This window comes from Squalius cephalus, assembly GCF_949319135.1.
Source record: "Squalius cephalus genome assembly, chromosome: 6".
In the NCBI taxonomy this organism is placed as follows: Eukaryota; Metazoa; Chordata; class Actinopteri; order Cypriniformes; family Leuciscidae; genus Squalius; species Squalius cephalus.
In genome coordinates, this window is record NC_137127.1 from 9,253,078 (window position 1) to 9,273,905 (window position 20,828).

At 37.8% G+C, this 20,828-nt stretch overlaps 2 protein-coding genes across 7 annotated transcripts; both read right to left on the reverse strand.

Annotated features, from left to right (window-relative positions):
• Positions 1-581: 581 nt before the first annotated feature.
• Positions 582-16,182, reverse strand: ampd3b (adenosine monophosphate deaminase 3b). 4 transcript variants are annotated; one of them, XM_079874507.1, is made up of 17 exons: positions 16,052-16,182; positions 15,455-15,490; positions 15,223-15,327; positions 11,221-11,443; positions 10,944-11,118; positions 9,511-9,676; positions 8,997-9,216; positions 8,760-8,889; positions 8,469-8,663; positions 8,232-8,363; positions 7,954-8,117; positions 6,346-6,472; positions 5,738-5,901; positions 5,456-5,576; positions 3,423-3,596; positions 3,203-3,313; positions 582-1,283 (listed from the first exon to the last, which is right to left on the reverse strand). In XM_079874507.1, exons 3-17 carry the CDS (start codon positions 15,278-15,280, stop codon positions 1,107-1,109), a joined length of 2,337 nt encoding a protein of 778 aa, XP_079730633.1. In that variant the 5' UTR covers positions 15,281-15,327; positions 15,455-15,490; positions 16,052-16,182; the 3' UTR covers positions 582-1,106. The 4 variants fall into 4 exon arrangements, with proteins under 4 accessions (XP_079730633.1, XP_079730632.1, XP_079730635.1 ...); XM_079874506.1 differs by lacking the exon at positions 15,455-15,490; XM_079874509.1 differs by lacking the exons at positions 15,223-15,327; positions 15,455-15,490; positions 16,052-16,182 and adding an exon at positions 14,392-14,566.
• A 2,253-nt stretch (positions 16,183-18,435) lies between these two features.
• On the reverse strand, positions 18,436-20,514 carry admb (adrenomedullin b). Of its 3 annotated transcripts, XR_013821575.1 has the most exons (6): positions 20,367-20,510; positions 19,919-20,031; positions 19,698-19,826; positions 19,302-19,597; positions 19,105-19,212; positions 18,436-18,946 (listed from the first exon to the last, which is right to left on the reverse strand). XR_013821575.1 is itself a non-coding variant. In XM_079874816.1 (5 exons), the coding sequence occupies exons 2-4, from the start codon at positions 20,017-20,019 to the stop codon at positions 19,327-19,329; spliced, it is 501 nt and encodes a 166-aa protein (XP_079730942.1). In that variant the 5' UTR covers positions 20,020-20,031; positions 20,367-20,510; the 3' UTR covers positions 18,436-18,946; positions 19,302-19,326. The 3 variants fall into 3 exon arrangements, 1 of the variants encoding a protein (XP_079730942.1); XR_013821574.1 differs by having other exon boundaries at positions 19,105-19,597; positions 20,367-20,514; XM_079874816.1 differs by lacking the exon at positions 19,105-19,212.
• Positions 20,515-20,828: the final 314 nt, after the last annotated feature.

A 20,828-nucleotide genomic window follows, 5' to 3' on the forward strand; every position in this document is an offset into this window, starting at 1 on the left:
GTTGTTTTGAAGGAGATTTCTTTTACTTCTGGAGTAAATTGGGATGTTTGTTGTTCTCAGTTCTGTCATCTTGTGTAAATCTTGAATAATAAACTAAATTGAATATTTTCTTCTAGCCAGTTTGTTTGAAGGCTGCAGTTCCTAGTACTTCCACTGGACTGCAGTGTCGAGCAAATAAATAGTATTTCTATATGAACTAGCCTCTAGACCAGTGGTTCTCAAACCTGTCCTGGAGGACCACTAACACTGCATGTTTCCGTTGTCTCCCTAATCAAACACACCTGATTCAACTCATCAGCTCATTATCACATGGGTTAATGAGCTGATGGGTTGAATCAGGTGTGTTTGATTAGGGAGACAACGAAAACATGCAGTGTTAGTGGTCCTCCAGGACAGGTTTGAGAACCACTGCTCTAGACAATCTCATTATGAATTGATTCAGCAAGACTTTTTTTGACACCATTTTATTTATTTTACTTTGAGTGCAGTATTCATTGGCAAAGATATGTAGCATTCAGGCACGTTTCAGGTGGCTTTTCAGAGGCCAAGCACCCATACATTATACAACATCCTTAAAAAGGTTTAACCATCATTGTTGGTGTACAAAATGTACAAGTTCAAGTACACAAGTCTATTTTGTGTAAAAAAAAAAACGCCCCAGAATCTCAGGTTGCAAACAAACTAGTTTATCAAGGCACATTTTAGATCCAGTGCCTTTTTTTTTTTTTTTTTTACAAAAGCATTTATGTGAACAAAGGAATACATTGTTCAACCGAACACTCCCTTGTTAAGTAAAGGTAACAAATGTATGCCCCTCCCATTTTCAGAAACCATGCAAAATACTGAAACAGTTTATAAGAACGTCCCATTTTTTAAAGGTATATTTGACATTTGAGATATAAATATATCCATCACATACAAGGCACTATGAGAACGGATATGCACATCATATAAGGCATTAAGTCACATGACTCCACATCTTGCTACCTGAATGATGTATATCCATGACTCTTTTGTGCATCACTTACAGCAAGATAAAGTTTTATGCTGATATCTGGTCCACTCGTATGGACTCATGTTCTACCCTATCGATCACCCTGCCATGTTTACGGGGCTTGTGCAGCCAACGCTTCTGACTTGACGGCATCCACTAGGAAGCTGAGCTCATTGCACAAGGTCTCGTGACGATAGGCCATACGGATTTGCGCCACATTTGTCATTCGGATGTCATTACCCTCTGGTCCATCCTGTAGATAATTCTCACCCAGGAAGTGTTTCTTCTCCTGCAAGGGAAATCTAAATGTCAGCTTTTTTATACACAAGGGTTGATGTTAAATTTAGCATTGGAATGCATTTAAAATTTGCTCTGGAAGATTTTTCTTAAGGAAATATTCAGGTTTCAGTAGAAGTTTCGCCCAACCAACAGAATTTGTATCATAATTTTTTATTTATTTTTTTCATTAAAAAGCAACAATCTGAGTTACAGTGAGGCACTTACAATGTAAGTGAATGGGGCTAATTCATACAAATACTGTTTCAATCAGCCAAAAGACATAAACATAAGTGTATTAACATGATTTTGGTGTAAAAAAAATCCCTTATTAACCTGTTCTGTGTAAATCACCAGGGCAATGCAAGACCAAGAACTCTAAAACCCTAGAATGACTGTAAAAAATATTTAAACAGCTTTACAGCTCAAATAATACACAAGTTTAAACAGAATAATTACATTATGTAACTTTTGCTGCTCTCACGGTTAATAAACAAAACTGCATGAGTTTTGCGGAAGAACAGCCCCCTCGGTTGAAATTTTGCATTTGAAAAAAAAGAAATAGCTTTTCAGAATACCGGTAACATGTGAGAAGTGCCAGTACTCAAGAAAAAGTGAGCGTACGCTACAGATTAAAATATAGAAGTGTGTATAGTACCGATGTGTTCCGGCCCACTTCAAGCACTGATTGTACCTTTAAAGGGGTCATATAATGGTACATGCACTTTTACAAGTTGATTGTACTGAAATGTGTGTTGGTAGTGCCTGTACACAACCATCATAAAATGATAAAAATCCATCCAGTGTTTTTTTTTTAATCTTCTTATGTTTTCCCTTCTCTCAAATCAAGCCGTTCGACCTTGTGACGTCACGGTCGGACGCCCCTCCCACGATTGTTGATTGACAGCAGCGTTTCAACACAGACCCGCCCTCACTCGTAAGCGAGCTGTCAATCATAGTCTGCGCGTCATTGTTGATACGCTGGAGCACTGTCTATGAGCAGAATGGCATCTAAGCGATTGTGGTGTTCTGTTCTTGGGTGTAATAAGGAACACAGCAGTCATTTTGATGTTCCTAAATCCGAACCGCTGAAGACGCAGTGGCTGAGTTTTGTTTTCGAAGGGAATATTCCCCACATTCAACGTCAATGCTTTCATGTTTGCGCGAATCATTTCACACACCAGACTGCTTTATAAACGAGGGTCAGTATAAAGCTGGTTTTGCTAAGAAGCTGCTCCTGAAAAAAGGATCGGTACCAACTATTCGTGTTCCTGCTGCACCTCCAGAAGAACTGAAGTGAGTGTAACGTTTTATTAACCTTTATATTAATCTTTATATTAATCTTTGCAAATCGCTTGCACGCTTCACGATGAAAGCGGCTGTTTACACTCAGGGTACATTACGGCATGTTTTCTATGTACGACGTTCTCAATATAATTCATAATCCCACGTTTATAATGAACAACGCGTTATGATTATTGTGTTATTATTACAAACGGTGTACGCACAGAACAGAGGGGCGGGGTGAGCAAAGCTCATTATCATTTAAAGACACATGCACTTAAACGGCGTGCTGAAAACAGAGCTTTTTGACCAGGTAAAATGAGTGCTTTCTTACAATACTAATGAGAATTTTTAATTAAAGTATATTATAAACTTTTAATTTAGACCCTAAAGAATCATATTAGCTTGTACAAAAATGGCATTATATGACCCCTTTAATGGAAGTGCTTTTATTAAACTTTCAGCTTTAAATCCTCTACAAATCGGCCCCATTTACTGCCATTGAATGTTCCTCAATGTCACCTCAGATTTCGCTGGGTTTTTCCTTTTTCATTCTTTTTTTTTTTAAGAAAACGAGGACGAGCTGAAATTATTTGTAAATCTGAACCTAGAATATTCTTTATAGGTTAAGACAGACAGAGAAAGTACCTGATGAGACAGGCCGCTCTGAAGCACACTATTTCTGGCGATCTCACACACATCGCATGTGCTCAGTTTCCACAGTTGCGCTGCTATGGCGTACTCCTCCATCAAGGCCTCCTAAAGTTACATAAACAACAGAATCACATCACCTGACTGCTCTAGATGATTACACTCAGTGTTGGCAGTGTTTGTTGCTATGAGCGTCATTCACACTGCTTTCCCAGACCTTTGTGTAGTGGAACTGTAATGGGTCATCCGTGGAGAGGGACACACACAGGCCCTTTTGCAGGAACTCCCTGAGGGGATTCTTGGAATACTCCAGGAACAGGCTATTGTTACTGAGCGGAGACATGGCAATGGGCACCTGGGCCAAGTAAAACAGGTACTGCAGCACAGGACTCTGTATTGAGAAATGAACAAGAACAGTGTTAAACCATAAGAAAAGACTACATCAATACTGGTATCTGATGATTTTAAAGTTTTTTTGTGTGTTAAATTACTCCTTTCTAAGAAACTTAGCATACAGGGCTCTATAGAGCTGGTAAGTCCCGCCCCTTCCGCTAACCCCACTGGACCTCTAGGTTGAAAAATCGTCAATGCAAGTGAATGGGAGAAAATAATTATTTTCTGGTCCCGTTTGAATTGTGCCATGAATGTGAACATATGTTGTCTGTGAATTTTTTATTTAATTTTTCGTGTAAAGAATGCTACAATTTAGCGTGTAGAAGTTTGGTACGGTTAGACTTTGTGTGAGAGCACTTTGTGGACTACAACTCTTCGCTGCTTTTGACGCGTTTGAAACGCCAGCACCACTCGCACACGGACACTAGCTCACGGATCCCGCTAAACATGACTGTGTCTTTGGTGCACTTCACCGCCTTCTTTCAGGGAGAGGAAAAAATCGTTGAGGTTGGCGAAAACCACGGGTAAGTCAACTTTATGGGGTGACGTCACATAGGCGACATGTAGTCTTTCTCGTTATGTCTTTTCCACAACTGCTAGCCAAAGAATCATACCATATACTGTCAAACTCGTAACATGAAAAATTATATAAAAAATTCACAGACAACATATGTTCACATTCATGGCACAATTCAAACGGGACCAGAAAATAATTATTTTCTCCCATTCACTTGCATTGACGATTTTTCAACCTAGAGGTCCACTTGTGGTTTTACGGATGGGCGGGACTTACCAGCTCTATAATAATGATGGTCAGTTGACAGAACAGTCACTTGTCCTATTGAGTCAGTAAGAACCTTTGTAGCGTGCCTCCAATCAATTAAATTGCAATTAGCTTTGTGCTTTATTACTTCTGATATATAATAACATCTCAGCTTTCAAATTATGTCAATTGTATTATGAAATTCAAACGATAAATACATTTTTGGTGCTCTTTAATGTGGCGCGACAGATCATATAGCGCCTTCAGTTCAAGCTTAGCGCACGTGAACTGGTCGTCATCTGTATTGCTAGTTATAGCATGAAACAAGGTATGTTGAAAGATACAGTACAACTTACCGAAATCCGTGTAATCGCTCAATCAGTGTTTCAACCACATAAAGACGTCAATAAAATAGATTGTAGCCTAAACAATGTCACGTCATCTTACATTTACCTCAGAAAAGCCATTCAATGAATGTCCAAAAACTCGTCAGTCAGCTAGGAAAATTAACTTAGAGGAGCATTTTGATAAATAGATGCACTATAGCATATTCATTGCATTTCAACTTAACCTGCTCTTCAATATTTAATGTATGAATGAATGTATGCATCTATGAATAAATCCGTCATGTTTTTGACAGCCACCATTTAAATGTTTATATCTAAATACTAGTAGACACACAATTACGTCATTTAATTTTTTTTTATTATAACCTTATTTTAAAAAACCTTCCTTATGTGTAATTTAAGTCGCCTACAAATCAGTTACCTTTAATATTATATAGTATGTCTAACCACTGTCCCTGTATAATTTACAGCGTTAGTTGAGAGATTTTTTTGCCATGTACTGTACCTGATAGTCCCCAATTAATCCATATTAAATCGAATTGTAAAATTTGTGTCAATGCCCTAGAAATTATACATGTAAATTCATGCTTTTGGCAGTGAACATTACCCCAAACGGGGGAAAGCTCAAACGATCCTTACTTTTGAAAGCGGTGTAATAATTGTTTATTTGGTGGATTCTGAACTACACTGCCTATGGGTGTAATGTTGTGTGGTTTGATGTGAACACAGTTAGTTTTAGAGACTGACCTTCTTCAGGTTGAGTCCGTGAGAGATGTTGTCAGCTGTGAGGAAGGCTGACACCAGATGGGTGATGGATCCTGCCTCGCCACAGTGAGGACGGAACTGGAAGGTATTGAGACCACGTTCCCTGCAAAAAAAACCATTTTCACTATTTAACATGGCTTGTGACTTCAGTTATAAAGCTTAAGGCTAAATTTGAAGGGAATAGCTTGTCTTGATTTTAGTTTGTTCTGTGAATACAATGGGTTGTAGTGCTGAAATCAGAGCTTGATCTTTACAGTGACTTACTTTCGTAGGTTGTTGAGGACCATGATGTTGGCATACATGTGGAAGAGGTAGTAAGTGTATGGTGGGTTTTCCTCCATGGTCCACTCTTCCGGTTTTGGACTCTTATAGGTGAATAAGTGATCACTATGTTTGGACTCATCATCCACACTGTCAAACCCTGTCACCTGCAGAAAAAAACATAGAAAGCTTTTTTTGACATCTTTTTTACAGCCACTTTTTGCCCTAATTTTCCTGAGGTATAATATTTACATAAGGACTGATCAGGCTGTTCAGATATACAGGCAAGGTGGCGTTCCTTTGACTTTGGTCACATTTGGTGGGGGAAAAAATTTAATACACAATGACTACATTACTGACTTGGGCGTAGTTTAACCACAACTATGTTTTCTGTGATTTATAGTGCATGACAATTTTACATGAACTCATATTCATCTGAGAACCATTTAATTGTTCATAAGGGATTTGGCATTTAAATCTTGATTCCTAGTAAAATTATTGTTTTGTGTTTAAGCTGTTAATTGCACTGGTGGTGTTAAAATGTTCTATTGTGGCATGAATCTGCTCTGACTGGTCTTGCCAGCTTAACAAATCTCAGATAAAGCACTTACGTGTTTCAGGAAAACATGTGTTTCTTTGTGCTTCTGAGGGTTAATTGTGGCCTGGAACAGTGGGAGGAAGATGTTCTCCAGCATCTTGGCGAAGTTAAGAACAATCCTCTTTGACCTGAAAATGTCACTAAAAACAAAGTACACAAATCAAGAATACTTGATTTTAGAAATACTGGATATGAATTATGAGCAAGTATGAGTAAAAATATAGTATGAGTAGAAACGTCATATGTTGCAGAGTTGTGCCATTCAGAATTGAATTGAGAATGCCTTTTAAAATCATGAATTTTAACTGACAGAGAAAAAAGGATGCAGAATTGTAAATTGAATTTAGAAAGCAGAATTCCAAAAAGTACATATATTACATAACTTTCATACACTGATTTGAACATTAACAATTAAACATTATGACAATAACAGTACAGCAGCCAAAATGCTTCTGAAATAAATGTAGTCAAACTTTACTAATTCTGGGTCACTGAGAAAGAACATTATGCTTAAAATTGTTGATTGGCTCTAGTTTTTTTAAAGATATGCTATTAGGTCAGTATATACGAATATTGATGTGGGAATGCTGGAGGATGAATGAATAATAAAGGGAAGGGATCTCAGTTTAAACCTGAAATGACTAAAACACATCTTTGACTGGATCTATGAATACATTTATGACTGGGTTTGGACAGTACTTGGTTTTTAGGCAAAACAATAAATTATGCAATCTGAAGCTGATACTGCATCATATTTCTTGAAAGTCATGGATGCAAATTGAACAAATTTCCCTAAATCAGCACTAGAAGTCATTCAGCAGGGGTGCAAAACTGAATTCCTGGAAGGCCACAGCCATGGTTCCAATCCTGCTCCAACACACAATCCAGTAGTTTTCAATTAAGCCTGAAGGACTTGATGAGCTCGATCAGGTATGTTTAATTAGGGTTGAAGCTAAACTAGGGCAGTGGCCCTCCTGGAACTGAGTTTTGCATCCCTGTCATTCAGTGTCATACTCGCCAGTGTTTGATTTTGTAAAGGCACACAGTTCTGTTTAGTCATTGCAGTGCAGATAACTGCAAATGGAGCCCATCAATGCTTGCAGAATATTGCTGGACAGTGACAAGAGATGCTCCATTTAATGAATACAAGAGACAAGCCAAAGAAGTGCAGAGTTTTTTTGTCTTTTGTTTTATAATAATTTTTTGCTGAGTGTTACATAAACAGGACAGGTGACTGGTAATATCTATTCTACACAATATACATAGATGTCAAATGTAAAAACTTCAGTATCTTGGAAACAGTAGCCAATCGGTTGTTTTACTTGTTATATTTCACTTGTTATGTTATATTTGATCAAATACATAATAAATATTATTTAAAAAATTGTAGACCAGTGGAATAAGTGCTGTTTGAATGAAAAAAATAAATATTTTTTCTCAATATATTTAATTAAATTCTTAAATATATTGAAAATATATAAGAAATTTATAAATATACACATTTGTATCTCTATATAAAAAAAAATGTCTTGCCCATTTTGTTGCGTTAGATTATTGAAGTTTCATTGACTGTTAAATGTCTTTAAATTCATATGTTAATTGACATTAGAAGAGGACTTACTAAATCCTGGGCACCTGTATGATCCATTTCATGTTAGGGGAGTACAACTTTTGCTCGATAAACCATTTGGACAGGCAGTCCCACTCTTCAGGGGCTCGGCCGTAAATTGAGAGACGGGGTTCTGCATGCTGATATTTACTCTCCTCCAGGTTATGAGCAACTTCCTGCACAAGAGGAACAATGCAATTGATTGTTACCCACTTAAGAAAATAATCTGTGGGCTCTGACAGTAATAGTTAATTTTATTTTCTATCAGCATGCGAGTTGATCAATTTTACCTTGATAAGACGTGCAAAATATTCTCCATTGATGTAGTTATCACTTTTGAGGTAGATCTCTCTGAGCTCACTAGCACCCACTGGGTTGTATTTGGAATTGAATTTATCAAAGCGATGAAAGGTTTGTCTGCCCTGTAACACAATAGAGCAATTTCTTATTGTAGCCAGATCCATTCTGCAAGAAAATGTAGCATAAAAGCATCATTTGGAAGTCCTGAGGTTTTCTGAAATACGTACCGCATGTACATCTAATGAGTCCACTGTGAGATCGTAAGGGTCCATTTTCAGATTGTCAAACACCTGTTTGAGTGTGAGCTTCTTTCCATTCTTCTCCACCACCACTCGCTCTGCTTCTGTCTTATAGGTGTCCTGGATGAAATTCAGTAGATGCTTCTGGTTCATGCAGGCAGCTGCGTGAATGTGCGTATCAACCTGAATATTCACAAATATGTACATTTAGAAGTGAAAAGGGTCTTTATGCAGTAAATAATATAAATGTTAATGTTTATGCAACTTTATTTGAAATACCTTTCTGACATTGTAGAAGTCTCTGTGAGGAACGCCTTTCAGTTCCTTTAACTCAGCCATCTCGTTCAGCATTTCATGTAGTTGGAACTTGGACATCAGGAAGTTAAGCCTTCTGTGACAATAGGTCTTCCTATAAAAGAGGATATTTCCCCTAAATGTATTTCTTTTTTTCGCTGAATTTCATTATTATTATTTAGCAACAGATGCATGCAATGTTATAAATATAACCGAACTCACGTTGGTCCGTCTGCAATCATGGCAAGGACGTGGCTCAAGTCAATAGCAAAAGTTTCCAAGTCAGGATATGGCAAGCTCCGTGGCTGATCCTGTTTTAAAGCATCCTCATTATCGTAGACGTATATGATTCCATCTTTCATCCTCAGGGAGTAGTTCAGATCCTGTGGGAGGTCTTCCATACTGTAGGGATCCTCACCCTCACTTGGAGGGGGGCAGATATCTGTTGCCATGGAAAGAAAGCATAACGGTAGTTCTGATGAATGCTAATGTCATACTACTTATGTTCTGATATAAATAGAAACAGGACTAGATGTTTTTAGTATCACTTTCCCAAACCTAATGAACACACTTCAGTATTTGAGACAGAATAGTACTAAGGATTTAGGACAGTCATTTCTCACTTATGTCTCAAAGCTGTTGTCATTATAGGTTTTGAACAGTTATTGGTTACTTGATAACAGTTATTTGAACATTATTGGTGAATGAACTGTTATTAATGCCAACCATGACATACCTGGCAGCACTTCATCCTCCTCACTCCATTTCTCATTATTGGCATTCCTTAGAAAGCTGGCTGTGGTCCTGGGGAAGTGGTGATATGCCAGCCGGGAATATTTTTCTCTGATGAAGAGTGCTGTCAGCAGAGTTTTCGCTGCCTGCGCATAGTCTTCAACTGTTATCTGTCAGAAGTGATCATAAATGAATTAATTTTGTCAGCTTTTAGGAGAACAGCATATACACTACAGTTCAAAAGTTGGTAAGTCTCTTATGTTCACCAAGGCTACATTTATTTGATCATAAATTCAGTAAAAAAATTAATATTGTGAAATATTATATAACTGTTTTCTATTTCTAAAATTTAATTATTCCTGTGATGGAAAAACTGATTTTTAACATCATTACTCCAGTCGTCAGTGTCACATGATCCTTCAGAAATCTTTCTAATATGCTGATTTGGTGCTCAAGACAAAAATTCTTATTATTATCAAGATAAAAAAACAGCTGTGCTGATTATTAATATTATTTGGAAACCATGATACATTTTCATACATTTCATGATACATTTTTGTAACATTATAAATGACTTTACAGATAAATGTTGATTAATTTAATGTGTCTTTGCTGAATAAAAGTATATATGCCTTAAACCTCTAAGTTTAAAGGTTTGTGACTTGTAGTCCATATCTTGTTAGCTTTGGAGGCATAATTTGTGTATTATGTGTATATATAAGTGTGCTAGTGTACTTCTAAAAGTACGCATACAAAAATACTGTGGACACTAATGGACACTTTCTTGCTTGTATTTTTTCACAATTTAGTCTACTAATCTACCACTGCATCCAAAGTGTTTGATTATGAAACCACACCTGTACTGGTCATGCAAAATGAATTTGTGTCGCACAGGTGTGACTTGCTTGTTCTTGTACTATGAATTCATTTGTTTGGCTCAAATTAAATACCCAGCCCTGTTGATTAACTTTCTTGAACTTTTCCTTGAATATTATATTATACATTATATTATTAAATATCTTCATATATAATATATATAAGGAACAATTGACGACGGGCCGTTAAATTACAAGAAAAATAATGCACACCTGGTAACTCGCGTTTGAGTACATAAACATAATTTTGTGGAAAAAAACATGGAAATAATTTGTTGTTTTTATCCTATTATTTACTATATTTATTTGCTTGGTCAGTGTCATTGTGGGTTTTGGTTCTCTTGCTGTTGTGGGTTGTAAGGAACTTTGAAATAACTGAAATTATTTGGCGAAGTGATATGGAACTGTAATACCAAGACCTGCCTGGAATTACTTTAGCCATGCGTTTCCCTGAAAGTAATTGCACACCTGAGAACATTCGTCAACCATATATATATATATATATATATATATATATATATATATATATATATATATATACACACACTAATTTGTCTCCTACCCCTGCACAGTAGTCTCCACTGATGGTGACCCTCTGGAATTCTGGGATATTTGGCATAGGGCCTGCGTCTGTGGAAGGGGTCAGCAGGGGTGAAATCACAGACATAGCCCAATCTTGAGCGGCGGGGATATGCAAGGAAATTGATTGGGATCGTATCAGCTTGAAACTTTGTTTCCTAAAATGGGGCATTAAAAGATTAATAAATACATATTGAATATCACAATAATGCAAACTGCTGATTAGTTCTGCAACCTGTGGCACATTTGAGTTCACTGACCTCTTGACGGATTTCTCTGACATCTCCTCCTCCATCTCTTTGCGTAGCTCCCACTCCTTGGCCTGATTGAAGCCAATGGGACAGTCCTCAGGGACGGTGAACATGGACAAGCTGTTCTTAGACTCTTCTTCCTTCAGAGCCGAAGCGTACACTTTCTCAGCCATGAGTCGCACTTTCTCATCCACCTCTTGGAGAGAGATCTTGGTGAACTGACGCGGCATTTCTGCAAGGAGTGGTGCCATCAGAAAGAATGCTTTTTCTTTCTATAATGAGTCAATGTTCTTCATCAGGTGTAGGAACACCTTATGTACATGTTGTTCATTTGTATGAAGTATTCTAAAAACTTTCATTACTTTGGGCAGTACCCAAACATGTTGCCAAAACCTGACACCTGAGAGTCATGCTTTGAAATTAATGACATGGCACTATTACAAGGCCTATTATTTGTCATATTTTGGCTAAGAAATTATTTACTGGATTTTGCCATAATGTACTGTAAAACCATTATTGAAGGTAGTAAAATAAAGTAATTATGTGTATGTGTAAGTCATGGCAGTTTTGCAACTGCACTCATCACGGTTGTAAACATGTCCTCAAGTATCGGTCCACACAGTTCTGGTATCACTCTGCATCTTGTGCCTTGGTCTTAGTCAGGTATCTATGAGGTTAACTAAGTTCCTGTCCTATTAGAGACTGGATTTCCAAAGTGTCAGATGAGTTGTTGTTGTGTCCTCTGGCAGCAAACTACTCATGGTGCACAGCAAGCATTCCTTTATTTACTTGGTAGGCAATCATTATTAGTTTAGGCACAATCATGAAGAACAAACCACAAGTGAAGGGGAACTTGTATATAAGAATTCATTAATGTTATGCATGCACTGAAGCAGAAGTATATGCAGCACATTTGGAAAGTGTAACTTTGTGGTTTAGTTTTACATGCAACACTTTAAGAAAAGGCAAAGTGTCTTGTTTTCAGACTGGTGTCTGGGTCTACAGAAAATCTGACACTTTACTAAATGTATCTTTTTTAGGGTTTTCAAAGTTGCCTTTGAATATCTGGTCAAAAATCATGACATGAATCACAATTTTATTCAGTTGACAGCCCTAGTTGTAAACAGTGAGAAAAAAAAAAAATCTGGTTAATTTTAGGTTTATATATGTACATCATCCTAATAGTGAGTAGAAAAAATATGCTGTTAACTTAATGCAAAGTAAATATTTACTGACACCGATTTAATACCGGAAACAACAACACTTAACATTTTCGTCACACAGTATAAATGTTTATTTTATTGAATCAATTATATCACTGCCATTATATTTTAGGAAGGGGATCATCATATTTTGGGGTCTTTGGCATCAAAAAGTTTGAAAACCCCTGTCATGCAGCATACTTTTGACATTTGAAAATTTCTAAAAAATAATGTTGGATAAGTGTAATAATTAATTGAATTTCTCATTTGAATTTTTCTCAAAAAGCATCTCTCAAATAATTTTTCAGGCCTTGACCACTGGTTTTTGTCTCCATTATGCCTAACCTCACCACCCTTCCTCCATTCACGCACGGACTCCCTGGTTTATCAATACCACATTTGCATCCTGTACAGTAGATTATAGTTTCATATCAGTTACCATGCCTTGGCCACCTTTCTATTTCCCATATCACATTGGATATGACATCAGCATATATAAGGTTCAGTGCTCATATAGCATGGGAATGTAGGTCAGGTCCATCCCTATAAACAGTTTTTAATGGCAGGCAGGTTTATGAAGTCATGTGCAAGATTGTTGACTTCCACCTGTGTTGACATGCAACTGGATATTCCACTGCACTGTCAACAATCCGCAGCCCTTCGATATAGACGCTTGACAAGCCTGTCAGATGGATGATTCCAGACTCCTCTCAGCCCTGCCCATCTAGGAAACCTAGATACCAGACGCACTTCTAGAACAGCTGTCTTACGCATGGAAGTAAACCCCTTAGTTATATATCCAAGTAAAAATCAATCATATATATTTTTCTGTGAGATATGCATTATATATATAAAAAAAAACAAATACATTATGTATATATTTTATTATATATTTTTTTCTTAAGGCATAGTGTAAATATATTACGTATAAAATTCATGTATAGAATTATACATGTATATCTAATTGATTTTTACTCTATTATACATATGTGAATATATGTATAAATAAGTAATTGTCAAAGGAATTAAGCACACAGTTACACTACAAAAATATCTTATATCTTGTCAACTTTCAACTGAAGAAAAGCTTGTCAATATCCAATGTTTTGACTGTCACTGACCCCTATTATTCAGCTTGACCAATCCTATTGTATATTCCTATTCCTATTGTTGGAATATACACTTTCTCTTACCTTCTTTAGCTATTTTTGCCATACTGGATCTCTGTGTTTGGATTCTCTGTTTTCCTGTTGCTTTATAACTCTGGTCTTCAGTTCTGGGTCTTATTTTGTCTATGAAGAAGCTTCAGTGTTTTTCAGTATCCCACTCCTCCCTATTTAAAGGGTCTGACAGCATCATATCAGCAGAGAGCCCTGGCTGGATGTCACAACAAGCTGCGAGCTGAACCTGAGACCATTCTAAATGCTGGCAGGATCATTTCCCAGCCCGCTGGGGTTTTTTTTGTTTTGTTTTTTTTATAAGGGAATAACATTGTCTTGGCATTAGCTCACTCATGTTCCAGTAACATTAATGAACAGCACGCTATGGCTTATACAATGTATCCACTATTGAAAACAGGTTGTTTACATTCCCATCCACAACCTTAGCAACTTCATATATAACAGCTCAACCTGACTTAAACCAGCTCACACTGAGCCCTACCCCTGCACAGATAACAAGAATCAGGTTACTCCTTTTTAAGTCAACATAACTCATACGCCTCCAGTATACTGTACGTGCAGTATTATTATCAAGCTTCTGGAAAGCACATGCTGACACATACAAGACCCCAGAGGAACTCTGTTCCAAACAGCATCCAATAATGTCCTAATCCGTTTTCATACATCCCCTTTGCTGAAGTTAGACTCACTTAATTTTACTGGACCTTGAAATGAGCATGGAAGAACCCTAGGCTTAAAGTAAACGAGCAAAGCGTTCTCAAAACACAACAGCTCAGCTCACAAATGCATTTATTTACCTGCGCTTTGAGAAGGTCAAGGCTACCACGGTGTCTCAGAGAAAGTATAAGGGGTGACAAACAGGATAGCTCTGTGTATTTGTCTACTAAACCCGTGTCTCTTCGACCTTTACTCGTTTGTAGGAAAAAAAATAAGAGAAGCTGAACTCCGCCCTGCAGCGTAGCACTGGTTCAATACCTACCAACCCACTGCCCCCTCCCCTTACTTTACATCTCAGACACGGAAAAGCCATACTTTCATTTTGACACACAAGTTCAGCTCACTTTGTGCCATACATTAGCAGTATTCTTCTTGTTTTGTAGTATTTGGTTAAAATTGACTCTAATTTTATAGACTGAAAAAGTGTAAACCATTACATTACAGTGCCATCATTCTCACAGACTTACAGCAAATAATGGAGTCAAATGTATTGAATACCATTAGTGTAATTTAAATAATTGCATTTATAATAAGGCTTTCTTTGGTTTGAAATGAAAACAGAAATATTTTGCAATGACTTTGCGTTTAATGATTGCACAAGTCATCGAGCCTGGCATGAGTAAAGTCAAGTGCTTCATTGCAAAGAGGTTATTTATAGAACGGGTTCAGTGCTCTTTTGTTAGAGCACTTCATGACATGCTTGCAAAGAATGTTTTGCTATACTTTTAATCTACTTTGACAATACCCAACAATATGTCTGCATGCTAGCTTTCAGGAGTTTGTGCAGTGGACCTGCACATTAAACAAACTAGCCTTTTACAAAGACAAAATGTACACAAAAAAGCATATTGTGCAAGCCAACATGAAGCACTGAGATATAGCCTAGTATTATCATACTGTGCCAAACTTACCCCTCATAAAGTTGGGCGTTGATTGTTGCTTAGACAACGGGGTTCCTTTCCTGCTCATTTTGTACAGTGTAACAGATGCAACACGATCTCTAGTCAAAGTTCCACCTGAGAGACAAAAGTAAACTCCTTGTGTTATTAAAATGCATTGCAGGAAGGAAACATCACACAGTAAAAATAGTAAAAACACCCTGATTCATTTGATAAGAATTCTACAGCAACATGGACTGTTTACCTCTCAGCGAGCAGATGAAAGCTAACTGCCAGTCTTCTGGTTTTCAAAAACAGGAAAAGGAAATTCATAAGTAGGCCAACTAACTCTAATCTGATGGACACTACTTCTGCAAAGTCAAATCCAAAAGCAAAACACAAAAGTTGATGTTATTTCCTAGTATGTTTATTAAATTTCCTGGGCACTTGCTTTACAGCATATGCAACATTTTCTTATGTTTTAGGGGGAAACAACTCCTGATAAACACTAGAATGTTGTTAGCTGTCATCTTAGCTTATCTACAAGAACACAAACAGCATGCAGTTCTGAATAAGGAAATGCCTCAATGTTCAAAAAAAAATAAAATAAATAAATAAAATACCACCACACTTGGAAAAACTCTCCAATATTTAATCCTTACATTTTATAAAGAAATATTTAAGACTACAGAGAAGCAGTAATAATTGAATGAGGCATCACCCCTCAACAGGTTCAGACCTGCAGGAGATGCTTGAAAGAAAAGAGGCCACAGGTTAACGTTACAGCACTTCTACTGTGGTAATCAAACTGCCAGTGCCAAAGCGTTACTAAACTTTGTTTTAAAGCGATGAACCAACTCACCTTCTGTCTGCAGACCTCTATCTGTTCTCCTTGAAGTTTTTCTGTCTCTCTCTCTCTCTGTTCGTGTGACAGTGTCCTGAGAGATTCTGCTGTGTTCAGTAGTGCAACACTCACTGGGTGTGAAGATAAATACCTCAAGGCTTTTATTAGCTGAATCTTAAAAAAATGTCACAGCACTTAACCCTTTCGGTGCTGGTGGTAGGGAACCTTGAACTTGGGACTTGAATCTTGTCTGGTGTGTTTAATTTCAGTTCTCTGGGCTTTTATTGTGTTTTGCATTTGTTCTCAGAGTATTTAAGAGACTTTCGACGCTTTGCGACTATATTTGTTGATGAAAATAAAACATAGGCTAACTACATTTTTGCTTAAAGGTAGACAAGTATTTTATGGATATGTTTCGCGTTATGTTGTTCAACCTCGAGGCTTGACTTTATACACATGACATTCCCATTAATCTGAGCAGAGAACTGCTGAGATGAAGACGTATGTTAACTTTCACACACACACACGCGCGCGCTATTGCATTCCCTTTTGCTTATTTTTTCTATTTATTTATGTAAAAATGCAAAGACGTCTTTGACTTTTGCGTCTCGCTATTTTTTCGGCGTCTCGCACGTGCTGCGTTTTTTTAACACGATTTGTCAACAAGAACTTCATCCTTTACAAAACAAGTCTTGAGACCAATTCATTTCATGTGCGTGTACACTATTTTAAACAATTCTGATAAGTAGAAATCTTTTGAATATAACACTTTTCAATTAGAAAAAAAAGTGGAAAATTGTCTTTTGCATACTCCAACCAGGGCTCTCAAGCCTTGAGACTTGACGCATTTCACGCGCCACACCTTGTATTTCATTCTCACGCGGAAGAGTAAGGGATAACTTGTCCCGCCTACAATTAATGGACGAGGCGCAGGCAAACGGAGGGAAGTAATGCCACCTACCAGCCAATCAGAAATAAGAATTAGTTGTTTCCGGGTAAATTAGGCTACGTGTTCCCGCTGCAAGCACGTTCGTTACTGGGCAACACGCGCACACACGGAGTGCAAGAGTGCACACAAAGAGCAAGATCTGATGAATTGCGTTTTGGGTTTTTTTTTTTTTGTTTGTTTGTTTTTTTTAGCATTTTGATTTTACGATTCCTGGACGAAATCTCTTTGATCAAAGACAGTGAGAGCTGATGTTGAGTAGTATAGCCAAATTCGTGCTAAATTATTTTTGATGCAGTCAAAAACTCTCCAGCTGCTTTTAAAGGGGTCATCGGATGCAACATTCACTTTTATATGGTGTTTGCATATAATGTGTCTTTGCAGTGTGTGGACACAACCACCACACAATGAAAAAAATCCATTCAAAACTAGGAACAGTTTGGCTCTGGATGGAACACTATCATGGCTGGCTTTGAGCCACAGTCCTACCCCTGGCATCAAAATGTGCAACAAACACTTACAACACAAAACACCATTCATAAGCTAAATTTGCTAAACACACACACACACACACACAACTTTACATGCTCAGGGAAAGGCAAGTTGTTACGACTGTGTGAGCACTGTTGTTCAGTTAGCTTGTTTGGGGCCAAATTTCTTTTTATTTTTTGATAAATTTGTATTTTTGAAATATAACTATTTATTTTATTTGGATGAATTTGTCTGTCTTTTATCAGATTTACCAATTGTTATAATTTCCATTTGTGCCGGTCAATTATAAACAATAGGCAAAATTGATCTGCTAGCAAAAATTGAAGCGAATTTGGTGGGGTTGAGCGGCCGCTGCTGCAAATATTTGGGTGTCTCTTCCCCTAACATGTCATGCCAAACTTTTGATAAAACTTGAGAGCCCTGTCTCCAACTCATTTCATGAAGGATTTTGCTCAGGACTGTATTTTAATCTGCAAGTCACAGTTAAATTGCCCTATCTTTACATTTCTTTTATTTGGTAGGCCTAAGTGTTTTATTTGCAACTATTTATTTCCTTTTCTAAAGCGTGAAATGTTGCTTTAGCGTGTAGTAGCCTATAATAATTATTAGGTAAAGCGCGCCCTCTGCTGTGTTTGTAATGTAGTTCAAAAAGTTACTTTTCCCACAGTCCACTTGCCAAAACGACTTATTAAATCTTTTACTGTGGCTTCTTTAGGCTACGTAAATCACGCACGGTAATTGAAAATGTAGGCTAAACGTTTTGTGTAAAGTAGGCTAATGAAGCATTGAAAGGATGTAATTTCAGTTTCTCATGATGGCGGCAACACAATGTTTACATTTTTCAGTCGGTCCACACATAATATTTGACTAACTACGGTAGCCTATGTTTAGCTACTTATTTATTTTTGCGTTCAAGGTACCAACCTGAAAGCTACCCTGGAAATAAGATACAATTTGTCCTCACTCACACTTGCAGGAGTTTAATAGGTTATCAATTGACACATTATTGAATGATTCATGTGGGAAAAATGCTTCGCATTATAGCGATATGAAATCACAGGATAAACATCTTATTTCAAAATAAACGCAAAATAAACAATAGTTTCTTAAGGATACATGTACAGTATGTAGATATAAATATATGAACTCTTAAACGTAGGCCTACAGTATTTTCATAATATACATCTTTATACACATCAATAAAAGACTACATTCTAATATTAAAGTAAATTATTGCACGGCCCCCACAGTATAGATAAATCAGTCTTCAAGTATGTGGATGTCCTTGAGGACAACAAAAATAATTTCTTCCATAAAGAGTTTTCTCTCTCTCTGTTCTTCATCATTGGTCCTCCAGGGTAAATAGCTTCATGAAAGCTCTTCTTGCTGTTCTCTCTCCGTCCTCTTCACTGAAAGTTTGGGCTGGCAGTGTCCTGGGTTGTTCCTTCATTCCTCCAGCAGAAGGCGCATCAGTGCTGCAGAAGAGACAGAGAGTCAAGTCCCAAAGCTCCATTAGAATGACAAGAATGCTAAACACATGCGCAGAGCATTGACCACCCATTTCCTGTCATACTGCCTTAGACCCTCACAAAGCTTTTTTTTATATATATATATATATATTTTATGTCTCAACTGATAGCACTCCTTTTTTCCACAACCACTTTAAGCGACCTGAATCCTTCTCTGTCCAACCCATCAGGCAGAGGATGGAGAGAAGGATGCTCCACTTGCTCCTTTGTGCCTGAAGAGAGTACACTAACGTTCAGCAAAGGAAGTATCAGAAGTATCTCAGTAAACAGAGCCAATATAAACCAAAGGCTCAGGACAAACCGCAGAGGTGTTCCTGGGTTGTTCTTTAAATCCCTTTGTGGATGGATTGGACCCATGCCAGCTTTAGACGGCCTTCGTGGAAAGTTAGTGCAGGGTGGTTTGATGGGAGCGAACGTCTCCGTCGCCGTCCGTAGCCCCCTGAACCGATCTTATCAGAGGGGGCGTTGCTTGTCTTCGTCTGCATCATATTCAGCAGGTGGGCCAGTTCGTGCACCGAGCAGGTGGCCAGATTACAGCCCGCTCTTTCGACTCTTTTGACCGTGTAGGCTGGTTCTGTCCGCTTTACCCTCACACTCCTGGAGGGAAACAGAAAGCATTTAGTTTTCCTTTATCTGCTGGTGATTAGTCAGTTTGCCCTTAATATGTGTGTTTATCCAGTCAAAGAATGTGACATACCTGTGCTGTGGTACAAATGACTCTGTACCGCTGTTCCTCTGAGTCAGCAAAGCTGTCGAGTCGCTCTCGCTTCTCTCAGACACGCTGCTGACATCTTTCCTCACCTTACCCTGAAGCCAAACACTGAGCCTAGCAGATGACAAGAGAAACCCATGAGATTTTATTCAAAATCAGAGTTTTGAATGTTGAATGACAAGAGTGGTTCAGTCATGAGAGCGTACCTTCTCAAACCATCTGTATTCAGAGGTTTTGCACTCGTGATGCTCGGCAGAAATGCAGTCAGCACACACCACAGGAAAGCCTTCTGAAGCACTGAGTTCATTGTGAATGGAACCTGTGGAAGGACATGAAGCAATGTTATTATTAATCATATAAAATGCATGTTCTTCTCATGAAAAACACCTGATTTTTGAACAAAAGTCCCAATGACGTGATCTTCCTGCTCCTTGTTGACTCCACACTGGTCATTCATTTATTTTGAAAGTTACACAGAGGTTAAGTTTTGCTCAACCGTGTCATTTCCCAGTAGCAAGTCTTATATTTGCCTGAGACAAGTGCACACTTGGTGCAATGAAAATGACTTGCCAGAAAGTCAAATGTCTCACTAACCCATGTTTTTGCCTTGACCTTTGAAACCAAAAAGTAAGCGAACAAACCAAGAAAACATACCTGATAACTCCGGCCGCTCTCTAGAATTGACTGCACACTTGAAAAGTGGTGATGTTGAAGTCAGTATTTTTGTGTATTTCCGAGTTGTGTCCAAATCTTAGTTGGCTAAGGATGAGTATTCAGCTGTGCCACTGCTAATGGTCTGAGTTACACAGAAAAACCTGAGTGCTTTATATACTTTACAGGGGGTGGGAAGGGGCGGGAGTTGTCTTGAGTGATAGCAGCCACATCCCTGCTCTAAACTAGCCAACAACTTTATGTGCCCTGTCTTAAAAGGATGGAATATAACCCCTGAGAGAAATCATTATTCCAGCATTCCTGTAATATCGGTTTTAATTAGATGACACCATTTGTTTTGTTTCCGAATCATTTTCATATCTCCTGCATTGGTGTGTTCACAGGGTCAGAGAGGTTTTGAATTGTAGAGTCGAGATTCATTTCCCAGACAAATATGCTTCAGCA